This window comes from Cannabis sativa, chromosome 8, assembly GCF_029168945.1.
Source record: "Cannabis sativa cultivar Pink pepper isolate KNU-18-1 chromosome 8, ASM2916894v1, whole genome shotgun sequence".
NCBI lineage: Eukaryota > Viridiplantae > Streptophyta > Magnoliopsida > Rosales > Cannabaceae > Cannabis > Cannabis sativa.
The window spans coordinates 48,058,277-48,084,189 of NC_083608.1; the positions used below are offsets into that span (position 1 = coordinate 48,058,277).

At 31.6% G+C, this 25,913-nt stretch overlaps 6 protein-coding genes across 9 annotated transcripts in view; 4 read left to right on the top strand and 2 right to left on the bottom strand.

The window, feature by feature from the left end:
- The window catches only part of LOC115701146 (glutamyl-tRNA(Gln) amidotransferase subunit A, chloroplastic/mitochondrial), a 62,781-nt gene that overhangs the window by 8,080 nt on the left and 28,788 nt on the right, over positions 1-25,913 (bottom strand). The window lies entirely within an intron of this gene.
- LOC115698765 (receptor like protein 29) lies at positions 2,126-4,225 on the top strand. Its single transcript, XM_030625938.2, has one exon. The coding sequence runs from the start codon at positions 2,576-2,578 to the stop codon at positions 3,941-3,943; it is 1,368 nt and encodes a 455-aa protein (XP_030481798.2). The 5' UTR covers positions 2,126-2,575; the 3' UTR covers positions 3,944-4,225.
- On the top strand, positions 6,873-10,844 carry LOC115698611 (ubiquinone biosynthesis O-methyltransferase, mitochondrial). Its single transcript, XM_061102163.1, has 10 exons — positions 6,873-7,052; positions 8,013-8,378; positions 8,513-8,602; positions 8,685-8,763; positions 8,986-9,063; positions 9,248-9,296; positions 9,628-9,677; positions 9,849-9,998; positions 10,290-10,370; positions 10,583-10,844. The coding sequence occupies exons 2-10, from the start codon at positions 8,044-8,046 to the stop codon at positions 10,691-10,693; spliced, it is 1,023 nt and encodes a 340-aa protein (XP_060958146.1). The 5' UTR covers positions 6,873-7,052; positions 8,013-8,043; the 3' UTR covers positions 10,694-10,844.
- Positions 13,552-18,264, top strand: LOC115699414 (citrate synthase, glyoxysomal). Its single transcript, XM_030626806.2, has 13 exons — positions 13,552-13,999; positions 14,177-14,357; positions 15,413-15,498; positions 15,708-15,812; positions 15,968-16,030; positions 16,180-16,289; positions 16,534-16,653; positions 16,739-16,814; positions 16,958-17,031; positions 17,164-17,284; positions 17,378-17,475; positions 17,581-17,704; positions 17,836-18,264. The coding sequence occupies exons 1-13, from the start codon at positions 13,742-13,744 to the stop codon at positions 17,968-17,970; spliced, it is 1,551 nt and encodes a 516-aa protein (XP_030482666.2). The 5' UTR covers positions 13,552-13,741; the 3' UTR covers positions 17,971-18,264.
- On the top strand, positions 19,215-22,205 carry LOC115699436 (V-type proton ATPase subunit D). 2 transcript variants are annotated; one of them, XM_030626846.2, is made up of 2 exons: positions 19,215-19,385; positions 21,026-22,205. In XM_030626846.2, the coding sequence occupies exon 2, from the start codon at positions 21,038-21,040 to the stop codon at positions 21,815-21,817; it is 780 nt and encodes a 259-aa protein (XP_030482706.1). In that variant the 5' UTR covers positions 19,215-19,385; positions 21,026-21,037; the 3' UTR covers positions 21,818-22,205. The 2 variants fall into 2 exon arrangements, with proteins under 2 accessions (XP_030482706.1, XP_030482707.1); XM_030626847.2 differs by having other exon boundaries at positions 19,231-19,505.
- On the bottom strand, positions 22,461-24,956 carry LOC115701171 (putative pentatricopeptide repeat-containing protein At1g09680). 3 transcript variants are annotated; one of them, XM_030628883.2, is made up of 2 exons: positions 22,769-24,956; positions 22,461-22,667 (listed from the first exon to the last, which is right to left on the bottom strand). In XM_030628883.2, exon 1 carries the CDS (start codon positions 24,846-24,848, stop codon positions 22,989-22,991), a length of 1,860 nt encoding a protein of 619 aa, XP_030484743.2. In that variant the 5' UTR covers positions 24,849-24,956; the 3' UTR covers positions 22,461-22,667; positions 22,769-22,988. The 3 variants fall into 3 exon arrangements, with proteins under 3 accessions (XP_030484743.2, XP_030484744.2, XP_030484745.2); XM_030628884.2 differs by having other exon boundaries at positions 22,765-24,944; XM_030628885.2 differs by having other exon boundaries at positions 22,461-24,223; positions 24,296-24,850.

Below are 25,913 nucleotides of genomic sequence, written 5' to 3' on the forward strand. Positions count from 1 at the left end.
AAGTACTTAATGTTTGTAAAATTATAATTTTTTTATAATTTCGTCAATACAGACTCTGTTATTGTCTTAAACAGTACACATATAAAGTTCAGATTCTAGATCATTGGATCTAGATAGAGACATGAGTATCACTATCTTCTAAATATTTTTTTAATAAATTTAAAACAAAGTTTGTATTGTCGAAACTGAAAAAAATTATAGTTTTACAAACATGAGTACTTATATTGCTAAAAATAAATATTAGATTTATGCCGCTTACAAATTTAAAATTTTGAATAGTTATGTTACTATTTACCAAAAAAAATATAACTTTTTAGAAGACAAAAAAAAAAAAAAGAATACATTGATACAGAGTGTTTTTTTTAGGGAGACTACCAAATAATTTTTCAATAATGAAATATATAATATAACAAAGTGATTTGGTGAAAAGTGAAAAGAAAAATATGGAAATCTAGGGAAAATAAGCAGTGGGGGGAGTAGGTGATGTGCAATGCAGAGACTAACAGTTGAGATGAGAGTGATTCTATTCTATTCTATTCTATGGGCTCCTCAAATCCAAGCTTGACTTGATGACATGATTTTCAGTGATGCATAATGATAATAATTCAATATTGCAATCCATAGTGTTATTTCACTCTAAAATAAAATAAAATGCTTAAAATAAACATAATTTTTAGTTATTATTGAATTGAACTCCACATCATTTTTGTCTTTTTTCTTTGTTTACCTAAATCTGAGGTTTAGACCAGACATTGATTAGCTACAACAATCACCTTTTATTTTCTTTCTTTTTCAGCTGATGTATTTCCAATGTGGGGTTGATACAATTTAAATATATGAGTATTGAATATACTAATAATTATGAGTTCATAAGATAATTTAAAATTTATTATTACACTAAATAAATACATAAATAAGATACAAATACTATTTATTTATCTAACGTATTATTATTTTATAAATAATATAAAAAATTGCTAATTACTTAAAACATTCAACTCTTGTAGTAGTGTTAAAGCATCTCTAATCATACTATCTAAAGTTTAAAAAAAATAAGCTTCAACCATACAAATAATGACTCCCCATAGTTTTTTAAGGGCTCGTTTGGTATACCACGATGCATTGTATTGTATAGTATTGTTTTGGATTGTATGGTATTAATGTATTACTATTATTTAGTACAATATTATGTTTGATATTGAGGTGTACTAATAGATTATGTAAAATTATAAATTCTTTACAATAAATTCGACCTCGATCCCAACCTCGACTATGGCCTGGACTCGGACTCGGACCCAAACCTTAAATCAAGAGCATGCTCCGGACCTGAACCTGGACCGACCCCAAACCTTGGACCCGGACTCGGACCCCGAACCCCAAACCCAAACCAAGACCCAGACCCGAGACCCGGACCCATGGACCTTACCAAACTAGCCCTAGATGTATAGAGCTCCCTATTTTTTTGTTAATATATTTTTAATAATATTTTAATCAAAAGCATTATTATTTTATTAAATTAATTTATATTAACAAATTTAAATTATTAAATATTATTAAAATAATCTAATACTAACTAAAATAGGAAGCATGGTTGAAGTAAGAATAATAAAAAAATAACTATCTTTTTAGCCATTTTAGCTAAAATTTGATTAAAAAAATAAGAAAAATGCAAAAAGACCTCCAAGATGTAATATTGCAATTAAGTATTATGTTTCACTGGTACTTAAGCATTGCTATTAGGCATATTGGTGCCTAGCACTTTCTAGACGTGTTACTTTGCGATTGGTTAGTGATATTTTTTAAAAATTATTATAATAAACTATATAAAACTGTAACATTTCACATATTAATTATTGTATGTTTAAATGAAGTGTATAGAAATTAACCAGGAATAGAACATGTCCAAAAACTATCAAGAAACATAATGCATGAAACAAAAGATCATTTAAGGTGAAATTTATAAAATATCACAAAGAGATTTCAAAATAAAGAAGAGATGAAAACTATAACAAAATAACAGCTCTCTCTCTCTCTCTCTCTCTCTCTCTCTCTCTCTCTCTCTCTCTCTTTATGTCTATCAATCTCTTGACCCTACCTTACCTTACCTTAGCTTGCCATAGACATAGCTTAATTGATTACAAAATAATCAAATTTTGTAACAAAGTTGTGTGACAGACAGACAGAAGACAGACAAGTTAATACTACCACCACCACTACCACTACTACTACTCCCTCTTCTCACAATCACTTCAATCACATCATCTCTCTCTCTCTCTCTTTCTCTCTCTCACGTCTCAACACACGCATGCATTTAACACTATCATATCATTTCACTCACTCACTCACTCACTCACTCATATATATCTACTAATTATGAACTTATGCATTATCTGGTCATTAATTAATGCTAATTAATTTCTTTTATTTTTGCACCATGCAACAAAACTCTCAGATATATACATACAAGTGTGATGAGAGAGTTAGTGACAGAACAGTCATGAACACAAAAACAGAAGTCATCTAAATCAGTGTGAGCAAAGCTAAGCAAAGCTGACCATATTCTCTCACAAACACAATGTTCTTCTGCTCATTCTCACTCTTCTTCTTCCTCTTCTTTCTTCTTCATTTTCTTTCTCTTCCTTACTCTGCTCTATCTGTACTCCTCAACAATCTAAGCCATGCAAACAAACAGACACTTCCACCATCTGAAGCTGAAACTCTGCTCAACATCATGGAATCAATGTCTTCTGACCAAACATGGAAGACCTCTTATCCTCACCCTTGTCAACAAGACTCATCTTGGCCTGGTATAGAATGCAAACTTGGAAATGACAATACTTTTCATGTCTCAAGGCTTGACTTTGGTACTTTTCCTTACCCAACTTGCAAGAAAACAGCTTCTTTCCCTTCTCAAATCTTTGCTCTGCCTTTTCTCCAATCTGTTTTCTTCTTTGATTGTTTCACTCATACGAAAACAACTCTATCTGTTCCAGAAGATAATAATGTCTTCAACTCCTCACTTCAACAGCTCAGTCTAAGGTCCAACCCAGCTTTAATTGGTTCAATCCCACCTCAGATTTCTAAACTTAAGTCCTTAAAGATCCTAACTTTATCACAAAACAATCTCTCTGGGAAAATCCCAGTTGAGATTTTTAGCTTAACTTCTTTAGTTCACCTTGATTTGAGCTATAACTTGCTCACTGGTTCTATCCCAAATCAATTGGGCAATCTTAAAAGCCTAGTGGGTGTTGATTTAAGCTACAATAAACTTTCAGGGACAATCCCCAACACAATTGGCCAACTGGGTCAGCTTCAAAAACTTGATTTAAGCTCTAATTTGCTTACTGGTGGAATTCCTGATGATATTGGGGAACTGAGTGTATTGGTCTTCATGGCTTTGAGTAACAATAAACTGAATAAACAGTTTCCAGAAGGAATAGAAAAGTTGCAGAGTTTGCAGTACTTAATTATGGATGAAAATCCCATGTCAGTACAATTACCATTAGGACTTGGTAAGCTTGTGAAACTTGAAGAGTTAAGGCTTGCTGATTCTGGATATTCAGGTACCATACCAGAAACTTTGTCTCAGCTAAAAAGCTTAACCACTTTGTCATTACCAAACAACCATTTGACAGGTCAAATCCCAGTTGGGTTTAGTGGTCTCTCACATATTTACCACTTGAATCTCAGTAAAAATCTCTTAGGTGGTACTGTGCCTTTCAATTCAAGTTTTTTAAATAGGCTTGGTAAAAACTTGGACCTTAGTGGGAACCCAAGTCTCTGTTTGAGTCCCTCTGAAGCATATAGTGTCAAAGTTGGAGTAGTCAATATATGTGGAAAAATGAAGAATGGATCTGCCAATGCCAATCAGCCATTGATGAACTCTCATGCTTTATCTCATCAACCATTGTTTCTGCTTGGTCTCTTATTATTGTTCATGTAATAAATTTTGTTACATAGCTTAATATTCTAAGTTATTGTATTATTAGCTGTTTTTTTCTTTATGATGAGATGTAGATACATAAGAATCCAAGAAAGAAAATTAGCAGGAAAGTAGGTATAAAATCATTTCTGGTTTGTTTAAATTTTCAGGCTACAATTTTAGTGACATTGGTGTGATTGTTTTGTCTTTTGACAGTTTAATTATTATGTAGTATGACTGATATGTTTTCTATGATCAACTTTCAATATGCAAAAGTTGTAACTGGTTACTATTTTTGGAGCACTCACATCCTTTGTCTACTCAATCTTTTATTATAAACCTCACTTCTTTTTTTAATTTTATTTTATCTAACTCATTCATATTACACCATATATCAATTTTTTTTTTTATATTTTCATTATATATTTTATTCATTTTAAAAATTAAAAAAATAAATATATTAATATTACACACACATTCCTAAAACATTTGAAAAAATAATATAATATTTATAGCTTAATAAATAGTTCTTTTGCACGTATAGTTAAATACTTTTCATAAGATAAATATTTGAATCATGAGATAAATTTTTGAATTTTAATAGCTCATTTGATAAAACAATATTTTTTACCTCTTAACTAAGAGCATTTCCAACAGTTTTCCTATTTGATCTTTTAAAATACTTTGTTAAAACTTAGTTTTTCATAATATTTTTCTTTATATCATTTAAATATTATATCTTTCACATCACATATATTTTATTAATAAAAGTAAAAAAAAAAATACACAAATGAGTAAAAAGATTAAAAAAACAAAAAAGAGAAGAAAAATATAAAATATGTTTACCTATTTACTATAGCTATATCTAGAGAAAAGTTTTTTAGAGATTGGAAACATCATGTATAATAGTTTAAGAGATTTCAATTTAAATTTTCCATTTAGTATTTTTGTATCAAAGCAAAAATATTCACAATCATATTCAATATTTTTGGTTGAAATGGATGGAGAGCCTTCTGCAATTATTTTTCCTTTGACTACTTTTATTATTTAGAGGGTTCCTTAGTTATATATATTTATTTTTTAGGAACATTTAAAGTTGCTTTATCAGAGTTATTTCTCTTTGCATGTTTTTTAATAACTCATTTTTGTCCAATCAATAGACTCTGCAAAGGAAGAGGTAGTGCAATTGCTCATTGTGGAGTTGGGTTGGGGCCCTGGGGGGACCCTAGAAAGTAGAAACGACCATACATAAATATTTTAATCAATAAATAATCAAAAAAAAAAAAGAAAAATAATAATGATTATAATAAGAAGAATTTTATTATATGAATGGAAAGCAACCACACATCAAATTGTGAAAGAAAAATTAACCCAATACAAAATGTACAATTAACCCATTTTATGATATAAAAGATGGGCCATTATTCATCAATATAAGCTCATAAATTTTGTTTGGTGAAATGGAAACATTTTCAATTTGGTCAAAATATTTGTCCATTTGAAATTGAAATTGAAATTAAAAGAGTACCTACCTGAGGAAGAATTATGAAATTTTGAAAGAGCTGGATCCCATTATTACTAATAACTTACTACACAGACCAGACTAATTTATAAAATTATTTTACTATTTATAAACAGTTTAATGGTACAATTTTAACTGCTCTCTTTTACTGTTTACCCACTAACCCTTATAAAATTCAGCTCAGAAAGTAATCATCTTCAGGAGAAAAAGTCAGGTTGTGTGTCATATCATCAAACAATTATTTATTTAAAGTTACCTTATGTATATATAAGTTGTTGGGAGAAATTAATTACAAATATATAAACATTTTATATATAGTACAATTAATTGCATATTATTATTATTATGTTCACCTGAAACTAATTGATCCCCCCCTTACAATGAGGGAAAAATATTCTGAAATAAGAATCAAATCCTTAGTTCCTGTTTCAAGTAACACAACAAACAAGTAAAATCCAAAAAGGACCACCAAAGGGTTTTTCTATTATAATATAAATATATAAACATATATATATTTATATGTAGCTAAAGCTAAGGTGTCTCAACTTATAGCCTAATAAAGAAATAGAGAAATTAATGGTTTATCTATTGTCACAAGTCACACCAGCCTACATTTATCATTTTTTCATGTTTGGTTCTCTGAAATATGTGTCATTTAGTATAGGGAAATTACTGTGTCCATATTGGTTTTTCTCCATGCAAAAGTACTTGGGCAGAGCTAAAAACACATCTATGAAAATGGGTAGTGAACAAAATTTTAAAAAAGTGTTTCTTAGTACAAATTTGGGCTACATTTTATACAGGTTCTGGGTTATGATAAAAATAATATAATAATAAGAAATTCAGAGATCACATGGGGATTCAGTAGTAAATACAAGTTTCTAAACACTATTTGGGATGGGTTTAACTTGTTCTTAAGACATTAACGTGGTTTACAATTAAACATGTTTGTAATAAATTTGAAATTGTTGTTGTGGTTAAAACTAAAAGACAAGACATAACATGGTCTCTCTGTCTCAGGTTGAAAACCACAGTTGAAAAAAGAATCTTTGAATTGAACTCATTAATAAATTTCAGTAGAGATGTAACTTAACGAAGTGTCAACAATCAGTAAGAAAAAAAATAATTTTACCCTTACTCAAATCTTAATATTATTATTTATCACCTTAATTTAGGTATGGCAAAATGATGCCTTTCCGGATGGGTCGGAGCCCCGATTTGACAGGCAGTTGGTAATACTTTTAGAGTGTATTTAGAAGTAATGGTATAATTATTACACTGTAATTACATCACTTTAAATAGTAATTATTTATGAATTTCTAATGACATAGTAATTATACATGAAAATAATAATTTTTGTACTTATGGAAAATTTTGAATAATTACAGATCAAATAAATATACAAAATTTTATAATTACTTTCAATTATACCAAATTTCAATTTTCTCTTAAGTTTCCAAACAGACCCTTAAAAAAATTCAAAATAATCCGTAACTCTCTCCTAAATCGTCTCTCTCGAACCTATCCCCCCGGTCTCTCTCTACTACGGCAAACCACCACACAACCACCGGAATCACACTCAGACAATAATGCAGCTTAGACCAGACGGTCAGTTCTTATATTGTATTTTCATTATTTTTTCTTCCAATATAATTGAGCAAACTACAAACAAACAATACATACTTGTGTTTTACAGAGTTCATTTCAATAACTCATAGGTTTATGATACTATTGAAAATTTGTGTAGTATACTATATTCGTGTTTTAGTAGATTTTTTATTTATTTTAGCATATAAAAAAGATTTTTATTCAGTTTTTTTTTTTATGATCCCTTATATTATAATTATATAAAATTACTTGTAAATTTTTAAATTTTTTGATTAGTATACAATACTGAAATTAAGTTCAATTAATTATTTACCAGGAATATAAGAAAAAATAATAGCGCATACAATAAAATATTTAAATTTTATTTTTAATATTTTAAATTATTTAAAAAAAATTAAAAATTTACAAACAGTCTTAAATAAGTATAATTTGGATAATTATAAAAAAAAATAGAACTAAAAAATTTGTTTGGAGACCAAAATAAATAGAGTATATTGAAAGAACCCTATGGTGTACTGATTAAAAAGATAATAAAAAATGCAGATCCTATATATTCTTACTAATAATTATTTTATGATTAGTTTCTTATTGATCCTTTTTTGTTTTTGTTATTTTTACCTTTTAAAACTAAACTTGTTGGGAAATTTACATCGTATACTAATTTTTACTATTTTTTTATAAAAATACTGCCAGGCGGTATTTTTTATTTTTTTACTGTATTTTTTTATAAGTTTCATTCTGCAGTATACTGTGTTAAGTTTCACTGGTGTTCTACTGGTGTTTTACTAGTGTTCTACTGTTGTTTTGAGTTATACTGCTTTGTGTTTTACTGGTGTTTTATAAAAACACAGTATTTTTGAAAAAAATTCCGTGTGACAGTATTTTTGTAAAAGTTAACCAAAAATCCAGTATTTTTGTAAGTTTCCCAACTTGTTTTACTTTATTGGGCCTGATGATTAGGCCTTGATCAGAATTTAAGCCCAAATCTATTATGGGGTCAAACTTTGACCATTTTTGTAGATGGGCTATTCTTTCTCATTTTCTTGTTCAAACGACGGCCATGGCTTCCAACCTCCTGATCAAACTCCGATCTCTGTCCACAGCCACGAATGGCCACCACACCCTTGCTCGTCGGTACCTGAGCTGCGGAGAAGCACCGCTAATCCTCATTCGCAGTGCCGGAGCTAGACTCTACTCCGATGTCCCGTCTTTACCCCAACCTTCTACTCCACTGCCTCGACTTTCTCAGTCCGGCGCCAATTCTTCGACTAGTTCGTCGGTGGATCAGTCTGAACTCGCCAAGTTCGCTTCCATTGCTGAAACCTGGTCTGATTAGCTTATCTTCTCACTCATCACTTTAAAATTTCTTACCCATTCCTTATAACTGATAATCTGTTTAGGGTTAAAATATATGAAGTCTTGTGTTTATCTGATTTATGAATTTATTATGGTGTAATTAGGTGGGATTCTGAAGGCCCGTTCAAACCATTGCATGCGATCAATCCTACTAGACTCGCCTTCATCCGCTCCACTCTTTGTCGACATTTCAGGTACATTACTTTCAATAGCTTTACCATTACGATCGTGAGCTTAATATTAATTTTATAATTTATGCAAACATTCTTGTTTCAGGAGGGATTCAAACTCTGCTAGGCCTTTTGAAGGACTGAAATTTGCTGATATTGGTTGTGGTGGTGGAATTCTTTCTGAGGTACTGTTCTTTTCGTTTATATTTCATACAATACATTATTGTTAATTAGATTGTCTTTTAGTTTACTTTTTGCCTTTTTTTTTTTTTGTGGCAAATGTGCTCATCATGCAATCATTCCAATCCTTGATTTTATGTACAAACAGTGCTAAATTGGAATGGGTATTTTTCTTTAGTGCTTGAAATATTGCCAGTTCTAATTTGTTAATTTCTTTCATATCTCAGCCTCTAGCTCGAATGGGAGCTTCTGTAACTGGAGTTGATGCTGGGGATAAGAATATCAAAATTGCACGCCTTCATGGTGTAAGTACATGACAAGTTTTGTTTTAAACCTTTGTCTTATTCCTTCAAGGATCTATTGTTGTGGAGTTGAAGAAGACAGCGTACAGTGGGAAAAGAGGCTTTCAGTTATCTTTCCAGTTAATTACAATGTTTTCTATACTTTGCAGGATTAGTATTTTAATAAGACATTACTTAATGAAAACAGGGTTTGGATCCGGTGACTTCAACAATCAATTATTGCTGCACAACAGCCGGTATGTTATGAACTTTGTTTTTTAATCCGTCTAAACTATGTCTACAAGGGAAGAGGCTTTGATGCATCACTATGCTAACATGTTATTTTTCATTGCTAAATGTTTTTGTAAATTTTAATTGATGGCTAATTCTTTCAGACATGTACAACATTTTCATGGTAATGATGTTTTTGTTATTTATTTACTTTTTGTGGTGCCATTTCAGTGACGTATTTCATTGAGCTAGTAATCAACTGGCTGTAAATTTTGTCTTCTCGTTGTATACGGGTTGTGCTTGTTTTTTTTTTTTTCAATTTAGAAGCTTATGTTATGTTACTAATATTGTGGACAGAAAAGATGGTTGAAGAACAGAAAAGTTTTGATGCTGTGATTTCATTAGAGGTGTGTCTCATACCAAATCTTCTGTCCCTAATGTTCACCAAAATCTCAGTCTGCTTGTGAAATGGCTAACTGGGATTCTAGAATTTTGGGTTTTATACCATTTTTTTAGTTTCTTCGCGCGGTCTTAAGCTCACATCCAATTTGTTCTATGGTGTGCACATTTTACTTTAGGTAATTGAGCACGTAGCAAACCCTGCTGAATTCACCAAGTCTCTAGCAGCATTAACTGTTCCAGATGGAGCTATGGTGATGTCAACTATTAACCGAACTATGAGGGCATATGCTACAACCATCGTTGCAGCAGAGTATCTTCTTCATTGGGTATTATTACTCGTGTTCTACTGCAGCTCATTATATATTGTTTCTTAGCTATCGAGAATCTCATTTCCCATGCAAGATGAGCTTCATTAGAACTTATTTCCTTGTACATCATTATACATGTTTTTTCTCTTCGCAATGTTCCAGGAAACTTTGGTTTGCCATGCTAAAAAGTGAAAATTTCTTTACTTTTGGAGACATGGAATTAAATTATAATCCTTGCCTCACCTCGAGGCTATTTTGAAAGAGAGAAAAAAGACCCATGTAGTTAATAATACCAGTTTTCTTTCACAGCTTCCCATAGGTACACACCAATGGTCAAGCTTTGTAACTCCTGAAGAATTGACCCTGCTTCTACAGCGTTCATCAGTTTCGGTAAGCCAACACATGTTTAGCATTTACAACCTATTAAATTTGAGAATTATGTTTTTAGTGCCCAAAAAAACAACATGAGGTGTCATACCAATTCACTATCTTTCGCGTACCATATATTTTAATTTAATAATTATTATAGAAAATTACTCTACTGGTAGTGTCCAACACTCTAAAAGCTATGTTGATTGGTTGATATAATTTTTTTTTTTCAGGTCAAAGAGATGGCTGGTTTTGTTTTCAACCCATTGACTGGAAAATGGTCTCTATCTGATGACATTAGTGTAAATTACATCCTTTATGGTACCAAAACGGCCTCTCAATAAAATATACAAATGAACTTTGGTCATATGAAATAGAATAAAGCTTACAATAAATTGGCAATTTCTTTATTTATTTTATTTTTTCTCTATACATTGAATGTATTAAATTTTAATACATATCATTCCTTAAAAAAATGAATACATCATTGTCCTACTTTTACACCATGTTTGGTAGAGGGGAGAGAAGGAGGGAGGGAAGAGAGTTATAGAGGGATTGATGATATCTTTTGTTAAACAAGTCTCTTTCCAAATACACAATTTTCTATTTGTACAAAAATGCAGTAATTCAGAAAAGCAAAAAAAAACAAAAAAGTCATATCAAATGTCGTTTTAACCTTTTAAAAAATATATAGATAATTGTATTAAAAATGATAAAATAGTATTTTTAATATTTATTTTTTTTTCAATATTCATGGTATTATTGCCTTTTCTTTTTCTCCTTAAAAATCACAATGTATGTCATTGTTAATTAAGAACTACTATACTATGATAGACAAATGCAGTGTACAGCCATGAATAAAGAAAGAAAGATATGCAATTAATGTTTGTATTGGTAACGAAGAAAATTGTTATGTAGTTATTTATTTATTTATTCTGGTTATTTTATTTTATTGTGGAGAGTTTTTCCTTTTTTGAGAAATAATTACTAGAGAGTCAGAATAGAAAAAGCTTGTTGAAATTTTGAAATGACGTCATCGTTATCTTGTGAGGTGGAAAATGGATAATAATAATAATAATAATAGTAATTAGGATTGAGCTTCCCGAGAGAGAGATGAGGAAATCGCCGCATTTTGGCGGGTCCCGTTCTTTCCTTCCATTTTTTGTATTTATTTATTTTTGATTAAAGAGAAAGACAGACACGTCACGTTTCATCGCTCCAATCCAACACCAACAATCCCTCCACATTTTGGATATAGTAGTAGTAACTAATCTTATTAATAAAGTTTAATTCAAATATACTCTATCACCCCATTTAACTCAATAATATAAAATTAGACATATAAAATATGTGTAATATATATAGTTGGGAAATTTTATATAAAATTAGATGTGTTGATGTACACTTTATATACTTTCGATAGTCTTTATAATAGGATCTTGTAAATTTTGATTAATTATAATACAAAAAATATAGTTTTTAAATTATTCTAAATTACCCAATTACCAAAATTAGGTTAAAAGCTTGGTAGCTAATTACTAAGATTATATTGAGTAAATACTATTTTAAACTTTATATTATGCAAAAATTATTAAGTGGACCATTTATTTTATTAAATGACAAATTAGACCGTGTATTTTTTGAAATAGTACTAAATAATACCTTAAATTGATTTTTTTTTATTAAAATAAAACTTAATAATAACTTGATGTAGATGGATTATAACAAAAATAGTTACATTTTCTGCATTTGTTCGTGTCAATAATTTTTTTCAAATTAGTTATATTAAAATAAAAAATTATTAAAAACCGAGCTCAAAGTCCTATTTATATCATTTTACATAATCTACTTTGTCATTTAACAAAATAGATAATCCAATCGGTAATTTTTGCAAAATACATAATCCAAAATAGTATTAGCTCTTTTATATTTGATACACACCTATATATTTATAAAATAGTGTTAATAATACTTGATAACATTTTTTCTTATAGTATATTTGGATTTTTTTTAACAAAATTATCTAATTAAAAATAATAAAATGGAGATAAAAAAAATAATTCATAATTTAACTTGGAGAAATATGAAAAGTACAATTAGTGCCTATCACTATCTTAAATATCATATTGTTATTGATGCAATTAAATATTAGTTACCATATAATTTAATGTAATAGTTTTTAGGCTATATTTGGTGGGAAAGAAGAGAAGAAGGATGGATGGAGAGTATGATGGAGGGAGAATTTAGGAAAGATGCAAAGGATAATATCTCTCCTTTGTATCGTTTGATATTTGGTATATTCATTGGAAAATTTTACTTACATCTCCAAAATTTGTAAAGACACTCCATTTTAAGTATATATAAAATTTATATCTTTAATTGTACTAAGTTTTCAAAACTTTTTTCTTCCAATTCATATTTTTAAAATATATACCTATCAAACAAAAATAATTTATATTTTAAATATTATGACAAAAAAAAATAAAATTAAAAATTATATGAAATTTTCTTAAAAAAATAAAAAAAAAATATACATGATCTAAAAAAAATATATGAAAATAAAATCAAAATAAGTGTTGAAATTAACATAAAATAATGTGAGAAAAAAATTAAAAAAATATTAAGAGTAACTTTTAAAAATTATTTAAGTTTTTTTTTTTATTTTTATAATAATGAGATGTACTTATCATTTTATGGGATGTCAATATAACTCCTCTATTCATTTTATCTTTTTCTTAAATCAGTCCAAAAGTGGAAGGATTACATTTTCGGGATTTGGAGGGAAAAGTTCTTCCTCCAACTCTCTTCTCCCTCCTTTTCTCCTTCTACCAAACAATAGATTCTACCAATCCCTTCTAACTCTCTTCCTCCACCCATCTCTCCTCCCTACCAAACATAGTGTTAGGGAATATTACTAACCAATATTAAAGTGACACCTCTAAAAAAAATACTGGATATCAATGCTATTTAACTTAGGAGAAATGCTAAAGGGCACCAGTAGTACCTAATACTTTTCTATGTGTCAACATCGCTATTGGTTCAACTAAGTATCAGGTCCCACTTAATTTAATATAATAACTTTTAAGAAGTATCACCAGCCAATTACAACACGACATGTCGAGAAGGTGCTAGACACTACTGGGGCCTAATAAGAACGCTCTTAACCTAAATAGGAAAGCAAGTGGTTAAAATAGTTTATCCCATTGTTTTTTTTAGTAAAAAACAAAACAAAAAAGAAGTTAAGAAAAAAAAGAAAAAAGTGGCTTATCCCATTATTTTGAGTTCCTTCTTTCAACGTGTGTATATATATTGGAATGTGGAACATGCTTAAAAAGCTTTCCTTCTCTTAATTTGATTTCATTTGTGAACCAAAAAACACAGAGAACCAAAAAATGTCAAGAGTCACAACCGAGTCGCCGGTCACCGCTCGGAGCCGCTTAGCCGTACTCTCAGCTCATCTAGCTGCTGTTTCCTTCGAACCCAATGACCTCTCCTCATCTCTCGAGCCACACTGCGTCTCCTCTCGGACCCCAATTCAACCGCCTGGGAACCTCAAGGGTTCCTTGTCCATCGTTGACGAGAGAACCGGTAAGAAGTACCAGGTCCAGGTCTCTGAAGAAGGGACCATCAAAGCTACTGATCTCAAGAAGGTATGTCATGTCCTCTACGGAGTATGTTTTGATGATCATATACGGTTTTGCTTTGATTTGGGTTTGTTGAATTTTCATTTTTCTTAATCTCAATTTTGTTTTGTATTAAAAGGACTTTTATTGTTTCGGATCTTTGGAATTTGTAGAAAATTAACTTGAGCTTTGTGAGTTTTTCAGATAACGACAGGAGGAAATGACAAGGGGCTGAAATTATATGACCCTGGATATCTAAACACAGCCCCTGTTCGATCATCGATATGTTATATTGATGGTGATGAAGGGATCCTTAGATACAGGGGCTACCCAATTGAGGAATTGGCTGAGAGCAGTACCTATTTGGAAGTGGCCTATTGCTTAAGTAAGTATTTGTAGTTTCTAAAATTATGAAATTACTTAAGAAGAATGTCAAAGAAAACCACGATAGTTTGTTGCCATAGAGAAAAAACTAAGTTGCATTTGCATGACTAAGAATATACATAGAGTTTTGACAAAAATGTAGTAGTATTTATCACAATTTACAAACATATTGGATGTGGTATAGTGACCATTTTAAACATGTATTGCTGCAATAAAAAATGTGAAACACTCAAGCAAATTCATTTTCATTGAATTTTTGGGGACTAAGAGTGTAAGTTGAATGAGTATTGCCCACAAATGGTTGAAATCTTTATGGAAAATAGGAAGAAAAAATTAGAAGCTGTAGCTTACATTGAATTAAGGAAAAGATTTGGTGCTCTTTCTTCTCTTTATGTTTACTGTGAGCTTTAAAACCTATGATGAGCCCCCTTTTCTTATTTCCTGGTGTGTGTGGCAGTGTGGGTGAACCTTAATACAATAAAAATTTATCCAGATAGCCTTATTTATTTGATTATTGATTCCTGAACTTTTTTTAAAGCTAAGTTAGTCACTTTAATTAGTTAACTCATCAAGCCGAGATATCATCCAATGCTGGGATGATGTAATCTTGTCAATTGAATTAATAAAATTCTTTCCTCCGCATAATTGGAGACAGTGCAATCTTGTCTTTCAAATCTTACAAACTACTTCCTTGGCCTACTTGTTCCGTTAATATTTAGCGCCTATATACTCTTGGCACTCCTTTACTAGCATTACATTATACAACTTGTAAGCATTAGCAGAATGACATTTAGTTGGTTTATATCCATCTGATGTGGTACGCTTGAAATTTTTGCATGGACTGTGACTCTGTAGGATAGATCTGGTATATGAATAAGCTATTTCCTTATGAGTTAATTAGATCTCTTCTGTTCTTTTAGTCACACTTTAATGGTATTACTGAAAAATTATATTTTTCTTGCATTATTAGCTATCGATACATTTAGATACAACATATGTTAGGCATAAGGCTATAAGTCGGTCATAATTGTTAATTAATATGTTTTCTCTTTTCAGTGTATGGGAATTTGCCTTCTCAAAGTCAGTTAGCAAATTGGGAATTTGCTATTTCTCAGCATTCAGCCCTACCACAAGGAGTATTGGTGTGATTCTTTTTCTTCTTCTTCTTTGTACTAAAAATCTTTCTACTACAGTATTTGATGCTTATTATTATCATGGCATGGAAGCATGGAAACAGTTTCATATCCAAAAGTTAATGTTGGCTGCAAGGTTTCATTCATTAATTTTGTTTCAGCAAGACTATACTTTATAGTCTGATTTTATTCTCTGTTCTTTATTTATTTATATGTAGGATATCATACATGCAATGCCTCATGATGCACATCCTATGGGTGTGGTTGTCAGTGCAATGAGTGCTCTTTCGGTTTTTCACCCTGATGCCAACCCTGCTCTTAAAGTAAGTTGGATAATATAATTTTCTATTAGATCTTGTGCAATACAAGTGTCTTGTAACATTTCCAATACATGGTACATTGAATAATTCTCTCAGCTTTTTTGTATAGAAAATTGATTTTTTCTGTCATCATAATCATATATGCTATGTGGATGTAGGGCCAAGATCTTTATCAGTCGAAACAAGTCAGAGACAAACAAATAGCACGTATTATTGGAAAGGTTATCTTTTTAATTCTTTTCTTTCTTTTAGCTCTGAGCCTTGTCAAAGTGGTTTTATCAGTTTCTAGCATTTGCAGCTAGTTTCTCTATGCTCAGCAAATATATTTTTGGAATCATCAATAAAATACAAGTTGCATCTTTATTTTCAGGCACCAACAATTGCAGCAGCTGCTTATTTGAGGCTGGCAGGAAGACCTCCAGTTCTACCTTCTAGCACTCTCTCTTACTCGGAGAATTTCTTATACATGCTAGATTCATTGTATGTTTATAGAAACGATTTTCTTTGTCTTTGTAGGATTTTTTTTATTGGACACAGGTGTTTCTTTCTAAAATGGCATACTTGTTTGATATATATGGTCTTAAGTAAATCTGTTCCAGAAAATTTATGAGGGATAATATATATATGTATAAATATCAGTTCATCATTGTGAAATTTATCCATTTTGGGAAAGATGAAATCTGGGGTCTGATTTACCTTGATTTTCTTTTACAAAATTTTGCAGAGGCAATAGGTCTTATAAACCCAATCCACGACTAGCTAGAGTTCTAGACATTCTCTTTATACTGCATGCAGAGCATGAAATGAACTGCTCCACAGCGGCTGCCCGGCATCTTGCATCAAGGTAAGCAACTTCGCACCAATGAAATAAATATAATGATTATAATTTTCTTATTCGATAAATATCTTCATTTGCCTTGTATTCACAGTGGTGTTGATGTTTACACTGCTCTTTCTGGTGCTGTTGGAGCACTGTATGGCCCCCTTCATGGTGGCGCAAATGAGGTACGCATAGCCTCGATAAATTAGTAGTCTATTGTGCATAACAGAATAAGGCTTGTGCTTTCTCACATTACCATGGTATATTAGATTTAGTTTGCCTCTAAAGGTACAATAATTTTTTTGTTTGTTTGTCTGATTTTTGATAGGCTGTGCTTAAGATGTTAAATGAGATTGGATCTGTTGAGAACATACCAGAGTTCATCGAGGGTGTGAAGAACAGGTATGTTGCACTTATTCAGTTGTTTGTTTTCCTGATTGATAAACCTTTTTTTTTTTATTTAATTTAAATCTTATGAAATGAAAATATGTTCGAATTCTTTTCATCTCTATTCTGACAATTCTTCATTTTCAGGAAGCGAAAGATGTCAGGTTTTGGGCATCGTGTGTACAAAAACTATGATCCCAGAGCGAAGGTTATTAAAAAACTGGCAGAGGAAGTATTTTCAATTGTTGGTCGTGATCCCCTCATCGAGGTAGTTCCACAATACCCCACTCTTATATTCACCTTAGATAGTCAATCACTCTTAGTGAGTAGTTCTCATGCATCTATATCATGCCATTTGCAGGTGGCTGTTTCTCTGGAGAAGGCTGCACTGTCAGATGAGTATTTTGTCAAGAGAAGGCTATATCCAAATGTGGATTTCTACTCTGGTTTAATATATAGGTAACTACAAATAACACATTTATCACTCGAGTAAAATTTTATGAACTTCTCTTCTAGAAGAAGCATACAACTGGGTGAACAAATTACTGAATTTCCATGAATCAGGGCAATGGGATTTCCAACCGAATTCTTCCCAGTGTTGTTTGCAATCCCTCGAATGGCTGGGTACCTGGCTCACTGGAAGGAGTCCCTGGATGATCCTGATACAAAGATAATGAGACCACAAGAGGTACTCCTTTACACCTTTCACTGCTTGGATCATTAAATGACAATTCTCATTCGAATCATTACAAGCAATTCTTGCTTACATGTTTCTGATATTTTCTACTGCTGAATGGTAATCTCTATGCTCCGTTTCAGGTATACACTGGGGTTTGGTTGAGGCACTATATGCCACTAAAAGAACGGTTGGCAACCGAGGAAAAGGCAGATAATCTTGGACAGGTCTCTGTTTCGAATGCTTCTAAGCGACGACTAGCTGGTTCTAAAATTTAATCCGTTACCGTGGTCCGTTTAAATTAAAACATCAAAAAGGGAAGAAAAATAAATTTCATGAAAATTTGCAGGGAGAAACATAAATGTTTACAATTATTAGTAGTATTCTTATTTGGTTTTGGTATACACACAAACATTTACAGGTTTATGGATAAAAAAATGCCTATATTAGCAGTAGTATGTTTGGAGAGGAATGTATTTATACCTCAAATAAGTGGAACTTTCTTCACTGCTTGTATCATGTAATGTCATATTAATGGTGGTTCCCCATTTAAATGCAAAATTGTTTAGGCATGTTTCTTCTCTAATTTATCTTATATATAAATTAAGAAAGTTATACCAAATTTTGAAATCAAAAGACTATTATGACATTCTTTGTAACATGATTGATTGATTGTTACAGTACCATAATAAGAAAATGTTATTATAAAGAAAACATTAAGTTGGATACGATGTAATTTTTAGAAATTCTATATATACAAATTTAATTATTATGACTTACATTTTTAATTTATGTTGTATATATATACATGAAAATTAGGTTTAAAATTGTAATTAGTTTTATTTTATTAAAACTTAGCTAAGGTTAGTGTTAGTGGAGTCTAGTTATTTGGATTGGATTGTAAATAATTAGATTGAAATATTACATGTAAAATGCAATACGAAATATTACATTGTTAAACGGTTTGCGAATAAAATTATTCATGCTTTAGTAGTTTATCGTTTTTGATTTGATTTTAGACAATATTTGTTAATAAAGTTTGCTTTTCATTAAAAAAAATATTCAACAAATAATACATACAAAATTTTGTATTTTAAATTTAAATAGGATATTAAAATCAAATATGATTTCACTCTATCAAAAATATGTAAAATCTAATAATACTTCAAAAGCCAAAAAAAATTCTAGAAGAAAACAAAAAAAATTGAGTTTGAATATTATCTTCCAATCTAATTTATTTAGGTTGGTAACCCTTTTATTTTTTATTTTTTTAATTATAAAATAAATAAAATTGGAAGATAATATATAAACTCAAATTTACATTTTAATATCGAGTTATTTGAATAGAACGGTATTAAATAAAAATTAGATTGAATTAGAAAAAATATCTAGTAAAAAAAGATTAGATAATTAAACAAAATAATTAAAAAAAAATTATTATTATTATTATTATTATTAGAATGAATATCAATTATTATCATTTAATTTTAATTTTAAATCTAAATTGAGTGAATATATAAATATAATGTGGTGTCGTATTTAAATTATTATACAGAAACTTGAGAAGAAAGAGAGAGCCCAAAACCAGACAAACCCCTCACTTTCTGCGAAATTTTGATTCATTTGTTTACACAGAGAGTGTCTCTGCGATCACTCTCATCCGATTTCCTCCATTAACTCAACCTTTTCTCAGGTATTTATCTCCCAACTTCTTCTAATGCTTCTATTTCACTTTTGAGATTTCGACTCTTTTCGAATTCACATGGAATTCAGTGTTTTCTTTCTTTTTATTTGGGGGCGAGAAGAACATTAGGTAGTTGAATTGGATTTCAATTACAATTTATAAATCTCACAATGTTTTTTTTTTTTTGATTGCTTTGAATTTGATCTTGATCTGTAACATCTTACTAAGGACCCACACGAATATATGATTTGATTGTTTTGTGGGGTTAGAAAGTGTTTTTGTGTTTCAGTTCATATGCTTGACGAGTTTGAAAATGGGTATAGCTGAGTAGTGAGATCTGAGGGAATTTACAACTGGGTATTTTGTGAAGTAGGGATAAGATCGTACCTAAAGTCGTAGTCTTTGGGTGGATTGAGAGAGAGTAATGGCTTGATTGATTGTGTATTCGGTACTGATTTTACCATTGTGGGAGCTTAATTAGGACCCACTGATTGTAATTTTGTGCAAATTCACGTTTTTTATTTATTTTAATTTTGTGAAACTTTTATTAAAAAACCTTAAAGATTTCACTTTCCTGATACTTATTTGCTTTGATCTATGAGTATGATTATTCTGTCACTCTCACCCATATGCTAATACTAAGCTTGATATGATATTCTTGATTGAACTTATATCCTAAATTTAATAGTGATTGTTGATAATAATGTTTGAAGAACAGATACTTATTCATATATTACTGCTCATTTGTTTGATATTCATTATGTGAAACAAGAAAAGTTTATTTAAATTGAAATAGCGTGTGTAAGTATTGGTCGATGGAGCATTGACATTGAGGAATATGTCCTTGTAGGGAGAGGATAGAGTAGAGATATATCTGTTAGGTACCAAAAACACCATTCGACTGATGACCAACTTTTTTTTTATCAAAAAAGGAAAATAAATAGTGAACAACCTTTGATTAGTTTTTTTTTTTTTATCTTTTTTGGATAGTATACTTCTTCACATGATCAATTTCAGTTTGTTTATCAAATTTTGCTATTTAACACTTTCAAAATGTCAATTTAAACAGTTGAACATTGTGATACCTTTGGTGTCCAACACCACTTGAGGTGGTAACTTGTTAGTGGTCAGCGATTTCCAATATTACTTATTAAATTAAAATATGTAGCATCAGGTATTGAATTACACTGATAACGGAATGATACTTTATGTGGAATTTGGCATCACCGGTGTCCTTTGCATTACTTTAAACAATTTCAGGCAGATTATGCTGTATAATTCCAAACCTTCGTGGATAGGATTGTTATTCCGCCTGTTAGAAGCTGGTTTTCTTTCCATGGCTTTTCATGTTCACATACTCCTTGTTTAAGTCCTGTTGAACATTATTTGTGCTGCTTTTATCTATTTTCGGTAGATTTCTACGTACCGAAAGAGTTTTGCTTGTTTAAGAACACTTACCTACGTTTTCAACTGTCATTTATTTTAGAAGTTTTGCTTCTTTAGTATTCAAGAGTTAATATCTAATGTTTTTTGTGTACTGTTGTAATGTTTTATTTCTTATGAAGCTTTAATTTCTCTTTAAATTTCCTTTAGTTACATTATTAGAATTTGTTTTTCTGCTATTAATTGGTTTTTCTGTTTTGGTGTAGATTTTTTAAAAGATGTCTGGGCAAAATCAGCGATTAAATGTAGTTCCCACTGTTACTATGCTGGGAGTTATGAAAGCACGTCTTGTTGGTGCAACAAGAGGCCATGCTCTTCTCAAGAAAAAGAGTGATGCTTTAACTGTGCAGTTCCGTCAGATTCTGAAAAAGATAGTGTCAACGAAGGAATCAATGGGAGATGTGATGAAAGCTTCATCATTTGCGCTAACTGAGGCCAAATATGTTGCTGGTGAAAACATCAAGCACATTGTCCTGGAGAATGTTCAAACTGCAACTCTTAAAGTTCGTTCAAGGCAAGAGAACATTGCTGGTGTGAAGCTTCCGAAGTTTGATTATTTTACTGAGGGTGAAACCAAGAATGACCTCACTGGATTGGCTCGTGGTGGACAACAGATCCAACTCTGCCGTGCTGCTTATGTGAAAGCAATCGAGGTTCTTGTTGAGCTCGCCTCACTTCAAACATCATTTTTAACTCTCGACGAAGCAATCAAGACAACAAATCGTCGTGTTAATGCCTTGGAGAATGTTGTGAAACCGAGAATAGAGAATACCATAACTTACATCAAGGGAGAGTTGGATGAGCTGGAAAGGGAAGATTTCTTCAGGCTAAAGAAGATTCAGGGCTACAAGAAAAGGGAAATTGAGAGACAGATGGCAGCTGCCAAGAACTTTGCCGAGGAGCAGGCTGCGGAGCACTTGTCGCTTAAGAGAGGAATTTCTCTTCATTCAGCTCAAGACATATTGTCTTCGGAGAAGGATGAAGATATAATTTTCTGATATGGGTACAAGTTTATATTGTTATATTCTTTCTTAGGGTGTGTGGATCTTTCTCTGGTTCCAGTTCAGAGGTGGAAAGTTTCGACTATGGACAATCTTCTGAGATCTGAATAATAAAGCTCCCTGTATGCTGCTTCTATTTATTGTGTATTATTTATGACCAATTTTCATAATCATTTCAGGGTTTTGAATTATGCAAGGTTTATTTATTTATTGGTTCTTGCGTTATGCCTCATAAACCAAATTCGAAGATAGTGTCCATTGTAATAGTTCCCATTTTTATAGTTTCAAACATAATGTCCTAGCTTCCATGTTTTAGCATTGTGCTTGGAAAGTTTGACAAACACAAGTTCATTTAATAAATTATTTACTTATGTTGGGTTAGAAAGAAGCAAATGAGCAATGAATGAATACTTCTGAGAAAGTGGGAAGTTGCAAACGAGTTTCACATGACACAACTCATATTTTTTTTTTTATGATGACATAACCCGTATTTTAAAAAATACAACAAAAAATATAGACCGGACTAACATAATTTACAGCTTATCTCTCACAAAATTTCAAACATGAAAACTTAGTAGAATATAAAATAACATATAGCTTACTCCGGTGAGAAGCTCATCTTCACACATAAGATACATTATTAAGCTAGAGTAAACTATAATCAATACATATTTATTTCAAACAATTTGTCCAGAATAAGAAATAAGATTTATTTACATATTAATGCAAATAAAATTTCTGAAAGTGTAAATTCTGTAATTGTAGCCTCCATAGGCTTTCATATAATTTGGGTATGCTATTTTTGGGAGCTAAATTTCATCCCAGCAAAAGAGTTTGAAATACGCACCTGTACCAAAAAAACAAGAAAAGTTTAAAAGAAGATTGCTTTTGAATTTAGTCAGACCCATAATTTTGGAGTGACCAAATAGCTAATTGATACCTACCTACCTGTCTAGAGCTACACAAATGGAAAGTATAGGGGTGTAGCCAAGACCAGCTAATTGTTCATTCTGTTTTCTTGTTCTCAAGCCCATACCTAATTTAAACTAACAGTTCTCCACAATGAAAAGAACTTCAGCTTTTATCACTTGATCATACAAAGAGAGAAAAAGCAAAAAGGGAACCACCTTCGATTTTGTTAGTGAGTCCCAAGTTACAGTTTAAATGATTATTTAATTTTACCAACAAGTGAAGTATATGAAGCATAATCTGAAACAAGCCCCATCTGACTTCGTAGTTTATCAACATCCTCTGGATTTCGAAGCTTGCAATGCCCTTGTAAAAGAATATTGTATGTTATGTCATCAGGAACCACTTCCAAATTAAGCATAGCATCTAAGAGCATATGAGCATTTTTCATCTGACCTTTCTTGCACAAACCATTCATAAGAACATTATACGTTACAACTCCTGGTACACGGCCATTTCTCTGCATTTCCTTCAGCAATTTGAATCCCATTTTCACATCCCCCAACTTACAAAACTCATCAATGACCATGGTATATGTAGCATCATCAGGTTTCATGCCAGCATTCAACATCTCCCTCAGTGTAATTTCTGCATCTATGATTCTTCCCTCTCTGCATAATCCCGAAATAAGGGCGGTGAAAGCTACATTATCAAGCTCGATTCCTTCCTTTACCATTTCCTTCCTAATCTCCACGGCAGTTTCTAGATCACCCTCTTTGAAACACCCATCAATTATCGTAGTGTAAGTGATCTTATCAGGCTTCAAACCTCTCATTTTCATCTCATGTAAGAGCTTTCTAGCTTCACCCACATTTCCATCTTTGCAAAAACCATTTATGAGCACATTGTACATAATCAAATCAGGCTTGACACCTTTGCCCAGCATCTTCTTATAAACCTCCATAGCCAAATCAATTCTTCCATTTCTGCAGTGCCCATTAATCAAGGTAGTAAAAGTTACATTATTTGGAACCAAACCACTCTTAGACATTTCTTCAAACAACTCACATGCACCATCTAACTTGCTCTCTTTACACAACCCACCAATCAAAACACTGTAAGTAAAAACATCAGGAGATACACCACTATCCTCCATAACTCTCTTCAGCTTAAATCCCTCCTCTAAATTCCCTGATTTACAGTATCCATTGATCAAAGTATTGAAGCTAACAACAGTTGGGTGCAAACCCCGTTTGGTAATTTCATCAAACAGTAACTGGGCTTTCATAATTTTACATTCTCTACAAAATTTATGCAATAAAATGTTGAAACTACATACCTTAGGAGGATAACCACAGTCCAAAATCTCAGAGTAAAACAACCAAGCAGACTCAGCTGAATTTGACCTCATCACTTTACCAAGCAAATACTCACAACCACGAAATGGGATACGAAATTTATGCTTCATAACCAATCTAAAGCACTGAATTGCATCTGACACAAACCCACAATCGATATAAAACTTAATCAAAGAATCAAACACACCACTCTGTTGAAAACAGATACCTTTACTCTCAACAATAGCAGCGAAAACGGAGGAAGCGGAATCCTTCCCCTTGCGAGAGACAACGAAGCGCAGCAGAGATTGAGCTTCTGGAACCATACGATTGGCGCAGAGGAACCCAGCCATGGCGCCATAAGAATGGAGGGTATGGCGAAAAGTTGAGCGGGAAGACAGCCAATTGAAGAAGGAGAGGAGAGAGTGTGGGGAGAGAGAGCAGGGGTTGAAGGTGATGAGGTCGATAAAGTGAGAAGCAGTGAGAGAAGGGAGAAGAGAGTTGAGTGATGAGTCAAGAGACTTTGTTTGGGTGCTGTTGATAGCTTGGGAGAGAGAGAGGAGTATGGGATCGGGATTGGGATGGTGAGAGTGAGAGAGAGTAGGAGGGGAGGAGTTGCAGGCGTACCAGGCGGGGGTGGAGGAGGAGGTAGAGCTAGAGCTACGAGAGAAAGAGAGAGAGAGTAGAAGAAGAAAGTGGTTTTTCTTATTATTGATTTTCAGGATTACCGCCATTTTCATTACTGCTTTGTTTCTTTCTTTCTTTTCCAAATTAGTACTCATAAAAGGAAATGTTTGTTTTTTTTTTTTTTTCTTAAGTATAAAAGGAAATGCTTTATTTGTCTTTTATTATTATTATTATTATTGGTGTAATTTAATAGCAACTAAAAATTACTTTACCATCCCATCACGAATACTAGATTTGCCAATGGTCGTTCAGGTGGTTATCATGATTGCAGTATATAACTTTGTTGTTATTATCACTTGTTTCTTCAACTCTTAATAAAAATACAAAAATATTTATTGAGATTTTTGAAAACTAATAGAATATAATAAAACTTAAAGAAATCAATTATAGAAAGAATAATAACATAAAATTTTTACGAAGTTGCGGCGTTAACGAGTGTTAGTTCACGAATCCATATTATTATGATAAAACTAGAAAATATTTATGGATTAGTGTTTTTGTAGTATTTTGAACCCTAGAATTTACAAATAATATGATTACATTTAGGATTGAACATCGGGCGGGTTGACCGGATTTACGCATTTGTGGGTTTTGGGTTCAAAAAATTATACTTGGACCCGACCCGTGAAATGGTTCGGGTTTGCAGATCTGCGAGTTCGGATTGACCGAGTTGACCCGACAACTCATCAATTTTTTTTTTTAAAAAAATTAAATTTACGTGATTTTTTCTATATAAGCATATAAGTTATAAACTTATAACACTGTAATCTATATTCGTTAGATTAAAATAAAATAAAAAATGCATTAATTTTAAATTTAAAATACAAAGTTACAAATTATATATAATTTATTATACATTATTATTTTTAATATATTATTTATGTAGTAAAAATAAAATGATTAGATTTTAGGAATTTTTTAATTTTTAATATATTATATATGTAAGAAAAATAAAAAATAAAAAAAAAATAAGAAGTGACCGGGTTGGCGGGTGGGTTCGAGTTTAACCCGAAACTCGGTGACCATAAAAAACCAACCCGCAAACCTGCCTGAAAGTGTAACGGGGTGAACTCGACCCGCCCAAATAAAATGGATTTTTTTTTTTAATTTTTTGGGTTGACCAGGTCAGGTCCGCGCGGGTTGGCCGGGTCCGTTTCAAA

Bases quoted from the DNA above. Each gene is read 5' to 3' on its own strand.
- LOC115698765 (XM_030625938.2), top strand. From the start codon at position 2,576: ATGTTCTTCTGCTCATTCTCACTCTTCTTCTTCCTCTTCTTTCTTCTT.
- LOC115698611 (XM_061102163.1), top strand. From the start codon at position 8,044: ATGGGGTCAAACTTTGACCATTTTTGTAGATGGGCTATTCTTTCTCAT. The intron at 8,764-8,985 runs GTACTGTTCTTT...TTCATATCTCAG, and splicing joins GTGGTGGAATTCTTTCTGAG to CCTCTAGCTCGAATGGGAGC. The intron at 10,371-10,582 runs GTAAGCCAACAC...TTTTTTTTTCAG, and splicing joins TACAGCGTTCATCAGTTTCG to GTCAAAGAGATGGCTGGTTT.
- LOC115699414 (XM_030626806.2), top strand. From the start codon at position 13,742: ATGTCAAGAGTCACAACCGAGTCGCCGGTCACCGCTCGGAGCCGCTTA. The intron at 15,499-15,707 runs GTGTGATTCTTT...ATTTATATGTAG, and splicing joins CCCTACCACAAGGAGTATTG to GATATCATACATGCAATGCC. The intron at 15,813-15,967 runs GTAAGTTGGATA...ATGTGGATGTAG, and splicing joins ATGCCAACCCTGCTCTTAAA to GGCCAAGATCTTTATCAGTC.
- LOC115699436 (XM_030626846.2), top strand. From the start codon at position 21,038: ATGTCTGGGCAAAATCAGCGATTAAATGTAGTTCCCACTGTTACTATG.
- LOC115701171 (XM_030628883.2), bottom strand. From the start codon at position 24,848: ATGAGTACTAATTTGGAAAAGAAAGAAAGAAACAAAGCAGTAATGAAA.